General features: G+C 41.6%; 1 protein-coding gene across 4 annotated transcripts in view; it reads left to right on the top strand.

The window, feature by feature from the left end:
* PPCDC (phosphopantothenoylcysteine decarboxylase) overlaps positions 1–7,738 on the top strand; it is a 68,345-nt gene extending 60,607 nt beyond the window's left edge. For 2 of the 4 annotated variants that reach the window (XM_084906474.1, XM_084906475.1), the window contains one exon: positions 6,903–7,738. In XM_084906474.1, coding sequence (XP_084762600.1) covers positions 6,903–6,968 — 66 coding nt within the window. In that variant the 3' untranslated portion in view covers positions 6,969–7,738. The remainder of the gene's footprint in view (positions 1–6,902) is intronic. The other 2 variants (XM_084906483.1, XM_084906468.1) reach the window with 2 other exon arrangements.
* Positions 7,739–17,614: the final 9,876 nt, after the last annotated feature.

Raw genomic sequence — 17,614 nt, 5'->3', positions numbered from 1 at the left:
CTGAGTCTAAACTCCAATCGGGACTCCCTAGCCAAGAACCAGAACTGAAAAAGGTGTCCACATAACATATGACTGTGAACAGCAGCAGGGTTACTGTCTGCCAAGGAGAGATGGCTGGAAATGCAGGCACACTCTTAAAGTGCCAACACACAAAATTTTGTATGCAGCTACTCACCTTGGGCTCCAGCAGAGGGAAGAGATAGTGGATTAGAGCAGTGGAAGAAGAGTCCAGGATTGGGAGCTCTGTGGTTGGAGCCTGAAGAGCAGCCACTCCAGTCTCCAGTGCTGGGTCATTCCCTCATACTGCAGAGGACTTCTTTCTCCAGCAGATCATTACCATCTGGGCAGCGTTTGCCTTGTTTGCCTGGTTTGCCTTGGGAGAGGCAGGAGGAGGAATTGCCTCACCCAGTTGGAAAACCTCTAACACCACCCTATGGAGTCTATGCCTCCCTGTGGTAGCTATCCTAAGACTAATCAAAACTGAATAAATATCAGACTGCAGGCAGAGGCAAACTGGAATAGGTACTGAATAAAGAGCTTCCCAGATTGAAGAAGAAAAAAAAAAAAAAAAGAAAAAAAGGCTAATGGAGCTTTTCACCACCAAACCAGTACTGCAAGATCTTTGCCTGATCTCCTTTGCCCTATGCTAGGAAAAGCAGGCCTTGGTGCATATCTTGGTGCATATCTTGAGCCAGCAGAGGGAGCCACAGCTGTGGATTGCTGATAGCACCAAAAGAGTACCAGGGCTAGTTCATAGGTATTCAGGGCTAGTTAGAATCAGCATTTGACTTTGCCCTGTACTAGAGACTGGGAGTTGTAGCATATCTACCTAATACACAGACACAAACCCAAACAGGCAGCTGAAATGGGGAGACAAAACCTCAAGCCCGAAATGAACAAGAGAATTCTCCAGAAGACCTAGTAAAGTAGAGATAAGAACATTTTCAAATATAGAGTTCAGAATAATGATTAAAAGGATGCTCAACAGAATCAGAAAAAATATATAAGAAACTGTAAAAAAAGACTAGCCAGAAATTAAAAATGACATAACACTAATAAAGAAAATGGAAGGAATACATAGCAGATTAGGATCATATCAGTGAATTAGAAGACATGGTAGAAAAAAAATAACTTAATCAGAGAACCAAAAAGAAAAATAAAACCCAGGAGGACAGCGTAAGGGAGCTGTGGGACAATATGAAACATAACAATATTCACATAATTGGTATGTCAGAAGGAGAAGAAAGTATGAACAAGGTATAGAGAACTTGTTTAAAGAAATAATGGCAGAAGCATGCCTAACCTGAAGAGATTGAGAGCAATACAATCATAGTAGGGGACTTTAATACCCCGCTGACTTCACTGGATAGATCTTCCACACACAAAAATTAACAAGGAAATAGAGACTCTAAATGACACACTGAATCTGATGAATTTAATTGACATTTATAAAACATTTCACCCCAAGGTTACAGAATATATATTCTTCTCAATTACACATGGGTCATCCTCAGAGAGGCCACATGCTAGGACACAAAACAAGTCTCTACAAGTTCAAGAAAATTGAAATCATATTGAGAATCTTCTCAGATCACAATGGAATGAAATTGGAAGTCAACTACAGTAAAAACACTCAAAAACATTCAAACACATGGAGGCTAAATAGCATGTTATTAAACAATGAACGGGTTACCAATGAAGTCAAGAAATAAATTTTTAAAAATTCCTGGAGACAAATGAAAATGAACACAAAACTATCCCAAATCAATGGGCCATAACAAAAGCAGTCCTGAGAGGGAAGTTCATAGCACTAGAGGCCTACCTAAAAACAAAACAAAAAACAAAAACAAGAAAAATCAATAATAAATTATTTAACCCTCCAACTTAAAGAACTAGAAAGGAAAAGCCCAGAGTACACAGAAGGAAGGAAATATGAAGATTAGAGCAGAAATAAATGACATAGAGGCTAAAAAATCAATGCCAAAAAAAATCAATGAAAACAAGAGCTGATTCTTCAAAAAGATAAACAAGATTGATGAACTGTTAGTCAGACTCATCAAGAAACAAAAAGAGAGGACCCAAATAAACAAAATCAAAAAGAAAAGCAGAGAAATAATCACTGACACCACAGAAATACAAAGGATTATAAGAAAATACTATGGCCAAAACCGGTTTGGCTCAATGGATAGAGCGTCGGCTTGGGGATTGAAAGGTCCCGGGTTCGATTCCGGTCAAGGGCATGTACCTTGGTTGCGGGCATATCCCCAGTAGGAGGTGTGCAAGAGGCAGCTGATCGATGACTCTCTCTCATCGATGTTTCTAACTCTCTCCCTCTCTGTACAAAATCAATATATATATATATATATATATATATATATATATATAAATGTGAAGGCCAGAATTCCCTTCAAAAAAAAAAAGAAAATACTATGAACAACTATATGCCAACAAGCTGGACAATGTGGAGGAAATGGACATATTCTAACAAAAATATAATCTCCCAAAACTGAATCAGGAAGAATCAGAAAACCTGAATAGGCCAATAACAACTGATAAAATAGAAGCAGTAATAAAAATAAAAATAAAAAAAATAAAAATAAAATAAAAACCTGCAAGAAAACAAAAGCCTGGGTCCAAACAGCTTCACAGGAAGTTTTACCAAATACTCAAAAAAGAACTAACACCTATACTCCTCAAACTATTCCAAAAATCCAAGAGGAAAGAATCCTTCCAAGCACTTCTTATGAAGCCAGCATTATGCTAACTCCAACACTATAAAGAAAGAGAATTACAGGCCAATATCCCTGATGAACATAGATGCTAATATCATCACATAGATGCTAAAATTATGAACAAAATATTAGCAAATATGATCCAGCAATATATTAAAAAGATCATCCATCATAACCAAGTGGCATTTATTCTAGGGATGCAGGGCTGGTACAATATAGGCAAATCAATAAACATGATATATCACATAAATAAAAGACAAAAAGCACATGACCATATCAATTGATGCAGAAAAAGCATTAAACAAATTCAACACCCATTTTTTATAAAAACTCTCAGCAAAGTGGAAATAGATGTGGCATATCAAATATATGCAAAAAAAATAAGGCCATATATGACAAACCTACAGCCAGCATCACACTCAATGGGCAAAACTAAAACAATTTCCCTTAAGAACAGAAACAATACAAGGATGTCCACTTTCACCACTTGGATTCAACATAGTACTAAAAGTTGTAGCTACAGTGATCAGGTAAGAAGAAAACATAAAAGGCACCCAAATTGGAAAGGAGAAAGTAAAACTCTCATTATTTGAGATGACATGATATTGTACATAGAAAACCCCAAATTTTCCACCAAAAAACTACTAGATGTAATAAATGAATTTGGCAATGTAGCAGGATACAAATCAGCACCCAAAAGTCAATGGCTTTTTTATACACCAATAATGAATTCTCATAAAGAAAAACTAAACAAGCAATTCATTTACCATTGCAATAAAAAAAAAAGTTAAAATACTTAGGAATAAACTTAACCAAGGAGCTAAAAGACCTATATTCAGAAAAACTGTAGGATGATATATCTACATAATGAAATACTACACTGCAGTAAAAAAGAAGGATTCTTGTGTGGAGGCCACAGGGGCATAGGGTACCAAGGAGACAGAACTGAATCTCACATCACTCTGCTTGGCCCCAGAGGATGGCTGGTTAGCCAGAGACAGGTAAGATTCCTCAGGGAAGGAATAACCTAAGATAGGCACAATCAAAAAGGGGCTATCAGGAGAGAACTTGGGGGTCAACTGAGGTGGGGCACAGACCCTCACCCCCCAACTTTGCAGGGGCTTGAACCCTCACCCCTGCTACTTAACTTCCTGAACCCTCCTGCCCCCATGGCTGCTTAACTTCCCATGCCCAGCTCAAATTGGGACCTGGGTAACAGACAGAGACTTGGCTGACAGCAGCTGCCCTCTCACTACAAGACTTGTTTGAGTTGTCTTGTACCCAGGGTGTGGGGAAGTGGGTTTTTGATATCTAAATCCAGCCTACCACCAGGAATGCTCAGGACCTATTCAAGAAGGCAAATAATCCTTTCCACTAATATTTCCAGGGTAAAATATATTGTTTTAGAGTAATAGATTTGAAAGTAAAATAGTAGACAAGTTTCCAGGCTAATTTAAATTGGCTAATTGAAATAAGCAAATATTCTAGAAAAATTAATTGTACTGGACAAAAAGCTGTTCCTAAGGTGTTAACTAAAATTTTTATTAGTAGTTCATCTCATGATAAAATTACACAACAGGAAATGAACCTAAAGCAGTCATATTATACTGCAAAAAATTAAATTTAAAAGCTATCAAGACTACATTATAAAATTTTCAAAAGCCTCCTAAAATTTAAATCAAGGAAGGGGGGAAAGTAGAAGAATATCATGTAAGGAAAAATATCCTGTAAGTAAATTACATCTAGAAAATTTGTACTTTAGAAAATTAATTGTAATACTAACAGCAAGACATCCATGAAAAACACACATGGTGTCAAAACAAGCCAGAGGACAGGAGAAACTAAGATGATGGCATAGGTAAACGCCTAACTCCATCCTCATAAAACAATTCCAAAAAAATACAACTAAAATACAAAATGGACATTATCCAGAACTACAGGAAAGTTGACTGACTGGAAATTCTAAAACTAGAAGGAAAGAGAAAACCAGAAGGAAAATCAGAGGAGCTGTAAAAGCCTAAGGTACAAAGACATAGTGCATGCATGGGGAGAGGATGGAGTCGGAGAGGAGGGGGAGGCTGAGTGCCTGGCTGGCATTCCCTAGCTCGAAGGAGATAAAAGCTCCAGAATGTGCTGAACCCAGTTCTGACTGCACTGAACCCCAGTTCTGGGCGAGACCCTGGGGACCCAGGCTCATACAGAGAGAGTCTGGGCTGTAAGGCGGAAGCTCAGGGGAGCGGCAAAAGACAGTCCCAGAGGCGCACATGTTGCATGCAAAGGACGGACTGTTGACTGTGCCACTGGATTGCCCTAGTGGGAAGGAGACAAAAGCTCCAGACTGCTCTGAACCCCACTTCCAACTGCTCTGAACCCCAGTTCCGGACTCATTGGGGGAGAGCCTTGACTGTTTGGTAGAAGGCAAAACTCAAGGGCACCTTTCTCTCAGAGGTGTTTGCAGTGAGTACCAAAGGACACTGAGGAACACTGAGACTCAGGAACCTCATGGGGTGGGACTGACGGAAGCAAAGGCTGTAGGCTCCACCCTGAAACTCCACCCCATCCAAGCTGAGCACAGAGGCTTTTGCAATTTTCCAAGTCTGGTTAAATAAGGCTGTCTCCTAGCATAGACACGACTGGTCCTCACAGCCAGTTGGCCAGGAGGTCAGTTCCTCCCAGTGATACCAACAACAATCAAGCCTTAACTACAACAAGGCTGTACACACAGTCCACAAAAGGGGGCACCAAGAGTGTCCACCTCAGGTAACTAGGAGACTGACCCACTGAACCATAAGACACCTTAACACACAAAGCCACCCTACTAACTCAGGGAAGCAGCAAAAATGCCAAGACAAGGAAACAGATTACAAACAAAAGAAATGGAGCACAACAAGCGACTGGATATAGAGTTCAAAACCACAGTTATAAGGTTTTTCAAGAATTTCCTAGAAAAGGCCAATAAAATAAATAAGACCTATGAGGATATGAAAATGGATCAACTAGAAATAAAAAGGGATCAACTAGAAATAAAGAATACATTGTCTGAAATTAAAAAAAAAATATTATACAGAGTCCTAAAAACAGAACGGAAGATCGCAAGAATCAAGTCAAAGATTTGGAAAATAAAGAGCCAGAAGACACTCCTCCGCAGAAGCAAGAAGACAAGAGAATCCAGAAAGTTGAAGATAATGTAAGGAACCTATGGGACAACTTCAAGCGAACCAACATCAGAAGAAGAGAGAGAGCAAGATACCGAAAACATACTGGAAGAAATAGTGACAGAAAACTTCCCCCACCTGGTGAAAGAATTAGACTTACAAGTCCAGGAGGCACACAGAACCCCAAACAAAAGTAATCCAAAGAGGACCACACCAAGACACATCATAATTAAAATTCCAAGAGCAAAAGACAAAGAGAGAATATTAAAAGCAGCAAGAGAGAAACAGGTATAGGGAAACACCTATAAAGGAGCACCCATAAGATTGTCAGCTGATTTCTCAACAGAAACCATGCAGGCCAGACGGGAATGGCAAGAAATATTCAAGGTGATGAATAGCAAGAACCTACAGCCAAAAATAATCTACCCAGCAAAGCTATCACTCAGAATCGAAGGCCAGATTAAGAGCTTCACTAATAAAAAAATAAATAAATAAATAAATAAAGTTAAAGGAGTTCATCACTGCCACACCAGAATTATATGAATTGTTGAAGGGGTTCTTTATAAAGAGGAAGAAAAAAAAAGATAAAAATTATGAACAACAAATATTATACCTTAACTATCAATAAGGGAATTAAAAAACTGATGAACAATATTAACTAGTGAATATAATAGAATCGGAGGTATGGAAGGGGAGTGAACTGACGATTCTCAGGGAAAAGGGGAGTGGGGGGGGGTGCGGGAAGAGACTGAACATAAACTGTGCACTTATGGATGAGGAAAATGGGGGTGGGGAAAGGGCAGATGGTGGGGTGGGAACCTGGTGGAGGGGAGCAATGGAGGGGGCGGGGAATGAAGAACATTTGTAATAATATGAACAATAAAGATTTATTTTTAAAAAGCAAACAGCCAGAAGAAAATCATTTGGGCAAAAATTGAAAAAGGATCCCAAGTCAAATTTATAGGAAATATTTCTTTATTAACTTTTGGTCAAGTATATGTTTGTATATTTTCAGAAAACAAATCCGAGACCATGTGGATTCCGCAACAGAGAGGAATTGACAGGACTACTCCAACCATGAAGACAGAAGAGAATCAGTCCAGAGATGGAAGACGCTGATGTCGCCTAGCAATAATAGCAGTCAGCAGCTGTGTTCACTGCAGGTTGCCCGGGACCAAACCAGAGAGGGTCGGACCTGCATTACCACCAGTTGTCCACCATCCAGAACTGAAATATCATTGCTGACATATACACATAAGGAACTGTTTGACATTGAAATTGGGTCTCAAAAGAACTGTTGGCCCAGAAAGAAACTCACTGCAGACTGGTTCATTTGCCTTTCAGCATAATCATTATTGCTTGTCTCATTTTTGATTCTTATATTTCCAGTAGGTCATGATCTCACTCATCTAGGGGAAATGGTGAACATCATAGACTGATGAACAAGAACAGACCTAGAGATAAGGAGCAATGGGTCAGACTGTTGGACCTCAAAGGGAGGGTGGGGATAAAAGGGAGAGAGCAACCAAAGGACTTATGTGCACACATATGAGCCCAACCAGTGGTCATGGACAATAGGGGAGTGGGGACATGAGTTGGGAGGGGTGGGGGTTGAAATGGGGTGTTGAGGACAAATATGTGATTCCTTAATCAATAAAGAAATTTTAAAAAAATAAGGAATTTTTACCATTTGCAACAGCATGGATGGAACTGGAGAGTATTATGCTAAGCAAAATAGGCCAGAGAAAAATAAATATCACATGATCTCACTCATTTGTGGAATATAATGAACAACATAAACTGATAACAAAAACAGATCCAGGGACAGAGAAGCATTGATCAGATCATCAAACCTCAGAGGGAAGGTAAGAGAGGGTGGGGTTAAGGGGGAGAGATCAACCAAAAGACTTGTATGCATGCATATAAGCCTAACCAATGGACACAGATACGGGGGGGGGGGGGGAGGGGGAGAGGCATGAGTAGGGGGTGGAGTAGGGGGCAATGGTTGGATAAGGACACATGTGTTATCCCTTAATCAATAAAGAAAAAACTGCAGGATGTTGAAAAAAAGAGATAGAGGAAGATATAAACAAAGTGGAAGAATATACAATGTTCATGGATTGGTAGAATCAGCATCATTAAAATGTCAATACTACCCAAGGCAATCTACAGATTCAATGCAATCCCTATTAAAATACCAACAGCATATTTCACAGATCTAGAAGAAATACTCTAAAAATAGAGCCTGAATAGGTGCAGCAATCTTGAGAAAGAAGAACAAATTTGGAGGAACCATAATACCAGATTTCAAGTTATACTACAAAGCCACCATAATCAAAACAGCATGATACTGGCACAAGAACAGGCATATAGATCAATGGAACAGAACCGAGACCCCGGAAGTCAACCCAAGCCATTACACCCAATTAATATTTGACATGGAAGCAAGAGCATACAATGGAGTCAAGAGAGTCTCTTTAATAAATGATGTTGGGAAATTGGACAGATACATGCAAAAAAATGAAACTAGACCACTAACTTATGCCAAAAATGAGAATAAACTAAAAATGGATAAAAGACTTAAATGCAAGCCATAAAAATCCTAGAAGAAACCATAGGCAGCAAAATCTCTCATTAGCAATATGTGTACAGATACAGCTCCTAGGGCCGTGGCCAGCAAACTACGGCTCGTGAGCCACATGCAGCTCTTTGGCCCCTTGAGTGTGGCTCTTCCACAAAATGCCATGGCCTGGGCGATTCTATTTTGAAGAAGTGGCATTAGAAGAAGTTTAAGTTTAAAAAATTTGGCTCTCAAAAGAAATTTCAATTGGTGTACCGTTGATATTTGACTCTATTGACTAATGAGTTTGCTGACCACTGTCCTATGGCACAGAAAACTAAGGAGAAAATAAACAAGTGGGACTACATCAAAATAAAAAGCTTCTGCACAGCAAAAGGAACCAGCAACAAAACGAAAAGGGAGCCCACTGTATGGGAGAACATATTGGCAATGATACATCTAATAAAGAGTTAATATCCAAAACATATAAGGAACTCATACAACTTAACAAAAGGAATACAAATAATCCAATTAAAAAATGGGCAAAGGACCTAAATAGACACTTCTCCAAAGAGGACATACAGATGGCCAAGAGACATATGAAAAAATTCTCAAAGTCACAGTTTATCAGAGATGCAAATTAAAATAACAATGAGGTATCACCTCACACCTATCAGAATGGCTACCATTAAATCCACAAATTACAAGTGCTGGTGAGGAAGTGGAGAAAAAGGAACCCTAGTACACTGCTGGTGGGAATACAGACTAGTGCAGCCATTATGCAAAACGTATGGAGTTTCCTCCAAAAATCAAATAGGGAATTTCCATTTGACCCAGTGTTCACACTTCTAGGAATATCTCCTAAGAAACTTGAAACACCAATCAGAAAGAATATATGCACCCCTATGTTCATAGAATCACAATTTACAATAGCTAAGATCAGAAAAAACCCAAGTGTCCATCAGTAGATGAGTGTATAAAAACTTGTAGAACATTTACGTATACCACGGAATACTATGAAGCTATAAAAAAGAAGGATCTCTTACCCTTTGAGGTAGCATGAAGTGACCTGGAGAATATCATGCTAAGTGAAATAAGTAAGTCAGAGAAAGACAAGTATCACATGATCTCACTCATATGTGGAATCTAAGTAACAAAATAAACTAATAAACTGAGTGGATACAGAGAACTGGAAGCATGGAACAGAGTGCGGAATCTTGTAGGGAAGGTGGGGGAGGGTAGTTGGGTGGGAGGTAATCAACCAAGGACCTTGTATGCATATATGAATGGCCCATAGACACAATGGGGCAGTGAGGGTCTGAGGGATGGGGCAGAGGTGGGCTGTAGGTGGTTAATGGGGGAATATGGGGGACATATGAAATACTTTAAACAATAAAGAATTATTTAGAGAGATCCAAGATGGTGGTGTAGGTGGGCATCTAAACTGCTGCCAGGCACAACAATTACAAAACTACAACTAAAAGACAAAATGTCTATCACTCAGAACCAAGGAAAGCTGGCTGAGAGGAAGCTCAAAACTAGACTGAGAGAGAGAAGAGCATTCAGGACACAAGCACTGAAAAACCGAGGTACGGGGGCGTGATACAGGCTGGCTGCAGATCCCGGCTGGAGGTGGGTGTTGCTTTCTTTAACCTGAAGAGCGACAAGCTCCCAATCTCTCTGAGGTCCAGTTTCTGGGGAGAAGCTAGACTGCCATTGGGTCGGAAAGTGAGGGTGGCTTGCTTGCAGAGCTTCGCGCAAGAATAATTGTTTGCTGTGCGGGGGTGTGAGACGCGAGGACACAGGCAGGCAGAGAGGCAAAGGCGGTTGACAAGGCAGCCATCGCTGTTGGCCACACCCTAGCCTAGTGATGCCCTGAGACTCCACCCCAGACTCCGCCCCACAAAATCTACAAACACACCCAAGCCACAAGCAGCGACTTTTGCATATGAATGGCCTTCTCTAGTGCAGTATAACCTAGCAAACTTAAAACTTTGGTACAGACAGCTCCAAAGCCTCCAAGCTCCAAGCAGGGAGGAAAGGACTGTGGTTCTCACTGTAGCTCCTAGAGGGTAGCCTCAGACAGTAGCTGAACTGAACCCCATTGGAGATCCAGAAGCCAGGGTACCCAGGGGTCAGTGTGAGACACTGGTGTGAGACACTTCAACTCCTCACACCCATAAGTTACACATTTAGGAGATGAACTCGGTGAGCACCAAAATAAGCATGTCTCCAGAGGAATAGTTCTTCCTTTATAGACACAGTGGATCCTCACAGCCAATTGGCTTGGAGGTCAATTCCTCCCAGTGTACCAACAGCAATCAAGGCTTAATTACACCAAGACTTTGCACTCAGCCCACAAAGGGGTGTACCAAGAACGACCATCTCAGGTGATTAGGGAAGCTGAGCTACTGGCCCTATAAGTCATTGACCACACAAAGCCACTCCTCAACACAGGGAGGCAGCCAAAATGAGGAGACATGGAAGCATGTCACGAATGGGAGGATGGAAGAAAGTAAACTACTAGACAACACAGGGTTCAGAATCACATTTGTAAGGTTACTCAAGAATCTTCTAAAAACCATTAAGAAACTTGATGAGACCTCCAAGAAGCTTAGTGAGACCTTCAAAAACCTTAATGGGAATGCCAAAAAAATGGAAAAGGACCAGTCAGAAATTAAACATACACTGTCTGAAATAAAGAATATACAGAAACTCAACTGTAGATCAACATACCCCAAGAGTCAAACCAAAGATCTGGAATATGAGGAAACAAAAAACACTCAACCAGAGAGGCAGAAAGAAAGAAGAATCCAAACGTGTGAGAATAGTGTAAGGAGCCTCTGGGACAACTTCAAGTGAACCAACATCAGAATTATGGGGATGCCAGAAGAAGAGAGCGAGCAGGATATTGAAGGCCTATTGAAAGAAATAATGACAGAAAACTTTCTGTACCTGGTGAAAGAAATAGACTTATAAGTTCAGGAAGTGCACAGAACCCCAAACAAAAGGAATCCAAAGAAGATCACACCAAGACACATCATAATTAAAATGCCAAGAGCAAAAGACAAAGAGAGAAACTTACAAGCAGCAAGAGAAAAACAGCTAACGGTAGTTACCTACAAGGGAGCACCCATATGACTATCAGCTGATTTCTCAACAGAAACTATGCGGGCCACAAGGGAGTGGCAAGAAATATTCAAAGTGATAAATAGCAAGAACCTATAACCAAGATTATTCTACCCAGCAAAGCTATCATTCAGAATTGAAGGTCAGATAAAGATCTTCACAGACAAGAACAAGCTAGAGTTCATCACCACCAAATCAGGATTACATGAAATGCTGCAGGGTATTCTTTAAGCAGAGGAAAAAGAAGAAAAAGGTAAAGGTAAAAATTATGAACAACAAAAAGACATCAAATACATACCTACCAACAAGTGAATCTAAAAATCAAGTGAATAAAAAATCTGAAGAACAAAATGGACTTGTGAATATAATAGAATCAGGGACATAGAAAGGGAGTGGACTGACAATTCTCAGGGGGAAGGGGTGCAGGAAGAGATTGGACAAAAATCTTACACCTATGGATGAAGACAGTGGCAGGGGGTAAGGGCATGGGGTGGGGTGGGGAATCAGGTGGAGGGGAGCAATGGGGGGAGGGAAGAGGAACACCTGTAATAATCTGAGCAATAAAAATTTATTTTTTTAAAGAATTATTTAAAATGGAATAAAATAAAGTAAAATAGAAACAGGAAAAACTGACCCAAAATCTTAAGACAAAAAAAGTAATAGAAAGAGGAGATACAGATATTGGGTTTATAACACAGGGACTTTAAAATAAGTAAGATTTTTTTATTTTGCATATATCTGTCCAATTTTTACAACACCACTTATTGAACAGACTATTTTTAGCCTGTTGTAGGGTTTTGTCTCCTTCCTCTATAAAGCTATGGGTTTATTTCTTTTAAAAAAAAAAAAAAAAAAAATATATATATATATATATATATATATATATATATATATATATATATATATATAATTGATTTTTTACAGAGAGGAAGGGAGAGGGACAGAGAGCCAGAAACATCGATGAGAAAGAAACATCGATGAGAAAGAAACCCCCTACTGAGGATGTGCCTGCAGCCTATGTACATGCCCTTGATTGGAATCGAACTTTGGACCCCTCAGGCAGCAGACCGATGCTCCATCCACTGAGCCAAACTGGTTTCGGCAGCTATGGATTTATTTCAAGACTTTCTATTTTGTTCCATTAATTTATATGTCTGTTTTTATGCCAATACCATGCTGTTTTGATTACTATGGCCTTGTAATATAGTTTGATATCAAGTAGCATGTAACCTTGGATGAACAAATACTTGGTAGAATATGGGAATTATTATCAGTATCTGTGTATCAGCCCCTTTTGGTGGCTAGCTTGCAAGGTCAATCAGTTTAATTTACCTTTTCTATTATTCAAGCTAAAAACAAAGTCATTTTATAGTCTAAAAATAACAGAATTGACCTACAGAATAAGAGACTGAAAATAACAGAATAGTTCAAACAGCAGTTTTTCCAAAGGAGGGATTAATATGCTTCAGTGGGAATGCAAATTGGTGCAGCCATTGTGGAAAGCAGTATGGAATTACCTCAAAAAATAAAAATGGAACTGTCTTATAACCCACCAAGTCCACTTCTGGGAATTTATCTGAAGAAACTTGAAAGTCTAATCTGAAAGAATAGATACACCCCTATTGAAATAGGACAACAAATGGGTCCAGGCTGCCTGTCAGTACTTGAGACAATTAAGCAGAAGCAGGATTGAATCATGTATGAGCGTTTATTCCAATAATGCTGGTAGTATGAGAGAATAGCAGGTCATCCAAGAAACTCTGCTCTGACCCTCCTCCCCCATAATCCAGCTGCTTACATGGGGAAGTAGGCAAAAGGAATAAGAATTGATGAAATGGCTATAGATTATAGGCAATTCTGTCTTGGGAAGAGTAGGGGTTGCAAAGGGTGAGTGCCTCCGGGACTCCATTGTTTCAGCAACAAGGGTGTTAATCTTTCCATGATGATAAGTAGTTCTCACCTAAGGTGAATGGACCGCATTTGGAGGTCAGAGAATGGAATACAGCAAATCAAAAAAGAGGAATACATTGAATATAGCATGTGAGAAATGCTCACCTGTCCAAATTCACAAGTATGGAGAAAACTAGACTTTTAATATGTTCTCAAGAGCAGGTGTCTGTCCAGTTGTAGTACTGAGCACAGCCTATTTATCCAGTCCCTTCTCAGGTTCCTCATTGGCTGAGTATTATGGGGTCACCTGTTTCTTCACATGTCACCAGGTCTTATTGTCTCCCATTGGGTCATTTTTTAAAAATTAGGTTGAGGCCTTTTCTAGTTGCCTCCACTTCCCCCTGTCTAATTGAGGCAGGCACCTCAGGGGTTTCCACCATGATGCTGGCTCATGTCCACAGCTCTTTGTTCTTATAGCCTCTTCCCTCCTCCCTACATTCTGTTTGCCCTGGGAAAAATTCAGTAACCATTTTCATTAAAAGTTGACTATGGGGAGAATTCAAGATGGTGGCGTAGGTAAACAGCTAAAATGCCACCTAGCACAATAATTTCAAAACTACAACTAAAGGACAAAATGTCTGTCACTCAGAACCACGGGAAAGCTGGCTGAGTGGAAGTTCTACAACTAGAAGGAAAGAGAGCACAAGTGCTGAAAAGCTGAGTACAGAGGCACTCAAATCGGGCTGATGGCAGGCGACTGGGAGTACTGCTTTTTTACAACCCACAGGTAGACAAGCTCCCGATCACTCTGAAATCCAATTTCTGGGGAGATGCGGGGGACCCAGGTGCCTATGGGGAGAAGCTAGTCTATCGGCCATCAAGTCCAAAAGTGAGGGTGACTTTCTTGCAGATGAGTGCCCAGCAATCATTGCTTATTGCGGCACAGGACGCGGGGACTTGGAAACGCAGAAAGGCAAAGACGGCTGACTTGCAGCCATCACTGTTTGCCATGCCTCAGCCTAGTGACTTCCTGAGACTCTGCCCCACACAGTCTACAAACATACCCAAGCTCCCAGCGGCGGCTTTTGCATATAAATGGCCAGCCTTGTGGTAGCTTAACCAAATAAACTGCAGCTCCAGGCAGACAGCTCCAAAACCTCCAAATCCCAAGAAATGAGGAGAAAACTGTAGTTCTTGCTGTATCTCCTGCTGGGTGGCCTTAGATAGTAGCTGACCTGCACCCCATTGGAGATCCAGAAACTAGTGTATCTAGTGGTCTGTGTGAAACGACACCAGATTTCAACTACTCACATCCATAAGTGACACATTCAAGAGGCAGACTCAGTGAGCACCAAAGCCCCACTGGAACAAGTCCTGCCCCATTAACATGCCTCCAGCACAGCAATTCTTCCATTATAGACACAGCAGAACCTCACAGCCAATTGGCCTGGAGGTCATTTCTCCCCAGTGACACCAACAACAATCAAGACTTAACTACAACAAGGCTGTACACACAGTCCACAAAAAGGTGCCCCAAGAGTGTCCACCTCAGTAACTGGGAGGCTGACCCATTGAACCCTATAGGACACCTAGCACACAAAGTCACCCTACCAACTCAGGGAAGCAGCGAAAATGAGGAGAAAAGGAAATAGATGTCAAACAAAAGAAATAGAGGAGAACAAAAGACTGGAAATAGAGTTCAAAACCACGGTTACAAGGTTTTTCAGGAATTTCTTAGAAAAGGCCGATAAATTTAACAACTAGGACCAACTAGAAATTAAACATACATTGACTGAAATAAAAAAATATTATACAGAGACCCAACAGCAGACTAGAGGATCGCAAGAATCAAGTCAAAGATTTAGAATACAAAGAGGCAAAGGACACTCCTCTGCAGAAGCAAGAAGAGAAGAGAATCCAGAAAGTTGAAGATAGTGTAAGGAGCCTCTGGGACAACTTCAAGTGTACCAACATCAGAATTATGGGGGTGCCAGAAGAAGAAAGAGTGCAAGACACTGAAAACCTATTTGAAGAAATAATGTCAGAAAACTTTCCCCACCTGGTGAAAGAATTAGACTTACAAGTCCAGGAAGCACACAGAACCCCAAACAAAAGGAATCCAAAGAGGTCCATACCAAGACACATCATAATTAAAATGCCAAGGGCAAAAGACAAAGAGAGAATATTGAAAGCAGCAAGAGAAAAACAGTTATCTACAAGGGACCACCCATACGATTATCAGTTGATTTCTCAACAGAAACTATGCAGGCCACAAGGGAGTGGCAAGAAATATTCAAAGTGATGAATATGGAGAACCTACTGTAATGCCCAAGTGTCATAAACCCCAAAGACTACCAGGGAGCCGAATCCGATGCAATTGCAGAAAGCCTGTATTTATTTCGGACTAGTCCGAGCCCAGTCTCACCTACACCCACGAGGGCATGGGCGAGAAAGAGGAAGAACTTAACATATCAATGGGTTTTATAGGGAGGGTGGTGCCGCTACCTTGGCTGACCTGATTGGTTGGGTTAGGCCTAGGGTCCAGTTACCTGGAGCTGGACCTGCCCCATCCTGCCCTCTCACCCCACCTGCCCTCTCATTCCCCCCTTGTCTTGAGACTTAACAGGCCCAATCATGGGACCGTTTGCACTTCTGAAGGGTGCATAAAGTTCCTCCTTCCCGGTGCCATGATCTGACATTTTGGGGGAGTCCACGAGATGTGTCCAGTGGAGACACAAGACGACACAGCAGGGTCAGGAGTGTCCAGGGCAGAAGTGAGTCTTCCCCGCCCCCCGCTCCCGAACCAGTGTATGGGGGGTGGGGACTCCTGCAGCTGGCCGCAAACAAAATTTCATCAGGCAGGTTGAGTACGCCGTAACTTGAGCTTGAGGGGGTTGTCTCGGTCTCGGTCGATGCTCCATCCGTTGGCGAAGTCTTCCCGGATCGCAGAGGAGTCAGCTGGCCGAACTTGGGTGTGGTGGACCCAGGTCGCAATGCCGTCCACTTTGAGGGCGGTGGGCGTCGTCAGCACTACGATGTATGGTCCTTTCCAACGTGGTTCAAGCGTCTCCCGGCGGTGTCTTTTGAGAAAGACCCAGTCTCCCGGCCGGTACTGTTGGGGCGTCGGGATCGGGCCAGCCTCGTAGATGGCCTGTAGGCGTGGCCAAATGTCCTCCTGCGCCCTCTGGAGCCTTCTTAAAGAAAAAGATATTTCTTGGTTTTCAAATTCAGTTAGCAATTCTGCCTTAAGATTGGGAATGATAGGCGGGGGCCTACCAAACATAATTTCATAGGGAGTGAAGCCTAGGGTATAGGGTGAGTTCCTCACCCTGTAAAGAGCATAGGGAAGGAGAGCCACCCAGTCCCCGCCAGTCTCCATGGTTAATTTAGAAAGGGTCTCTTTTAATGTTCTATTCATTCTTTCTACCTGTCCTGAGCTCTGCAGCCTATACGCACAATGTAATTTCCAATTTGCCCCTATGGCCTTGGCTACTGCCTGTGTTACCTGTGAGATGAAAGCCGGGCCGTTGTCCGATCCTATCACAGCTGGGAAACTGTACCTGGGTAGAATGTCCTCCAGTAGCTTCTTAGCAACCATCTGGGCTATTTCATGCTTAGTTGGGTATGCTTCTACCCATCCAGAAAAGGTATCTATAAAAACTAGAAGATATTTATAGCCATACTTTCCCGGCCTTACCTCAGTGAAGTCAATCTCCCAGTGCACCCCGGGCTTTGTTCCTCTGAGCCGGGTTCCTTCTTTTCCACTTGACCTGGCCCTTGCATTTGTAAGCTGGCAAGTTTTACAGGCTGATACAATTTGTTCTATTCTGGCGTCCAGTTGGTGAATTTTGATCTTAGCATGCCGGACCAAATCCTTTAGTTTCCGGGACCCTAGGTGCGTCGATTGGTGTATGTGTTTCAACATCAGGATCCCAAGCTGGTCTGGTAGCAGGAGCTTCCCATCTGGAGCATACCACCAGCCCCTGACTTCCTTGTTTGTGGGGTGGCTTTTGATTCGCTCTAATTCTTCCTGGGAGTATCCGGGCTGATCTGGCAGAACTGGGTTCCCTGGGTCTGGCAATTGCAGGGCCAGTGCAGGGACTGCAGTGAGGGCTACTTCTTTGGCCACCTGATCAGCCTTTTGATTG

This window comes from Pipistrellus hanaki (genome assembly GCF_964339955.1).
Source record: "Pipistrellus hanaki genome assembly, chromosome: 1".
In the NCBI taxonomy this organism is placed as follows: Eukaryota; Metazoa; Chordata; class Mammalia; order Chiroptera; family Vespertilionidae; genus Pipistrellus; species Pipistrellus hanaki.
The sequence above is the reverse complement of the archived record's forward strand: the minus strand, read 5'-3'. Positions and strand labels throughout refer to the sequence as shown.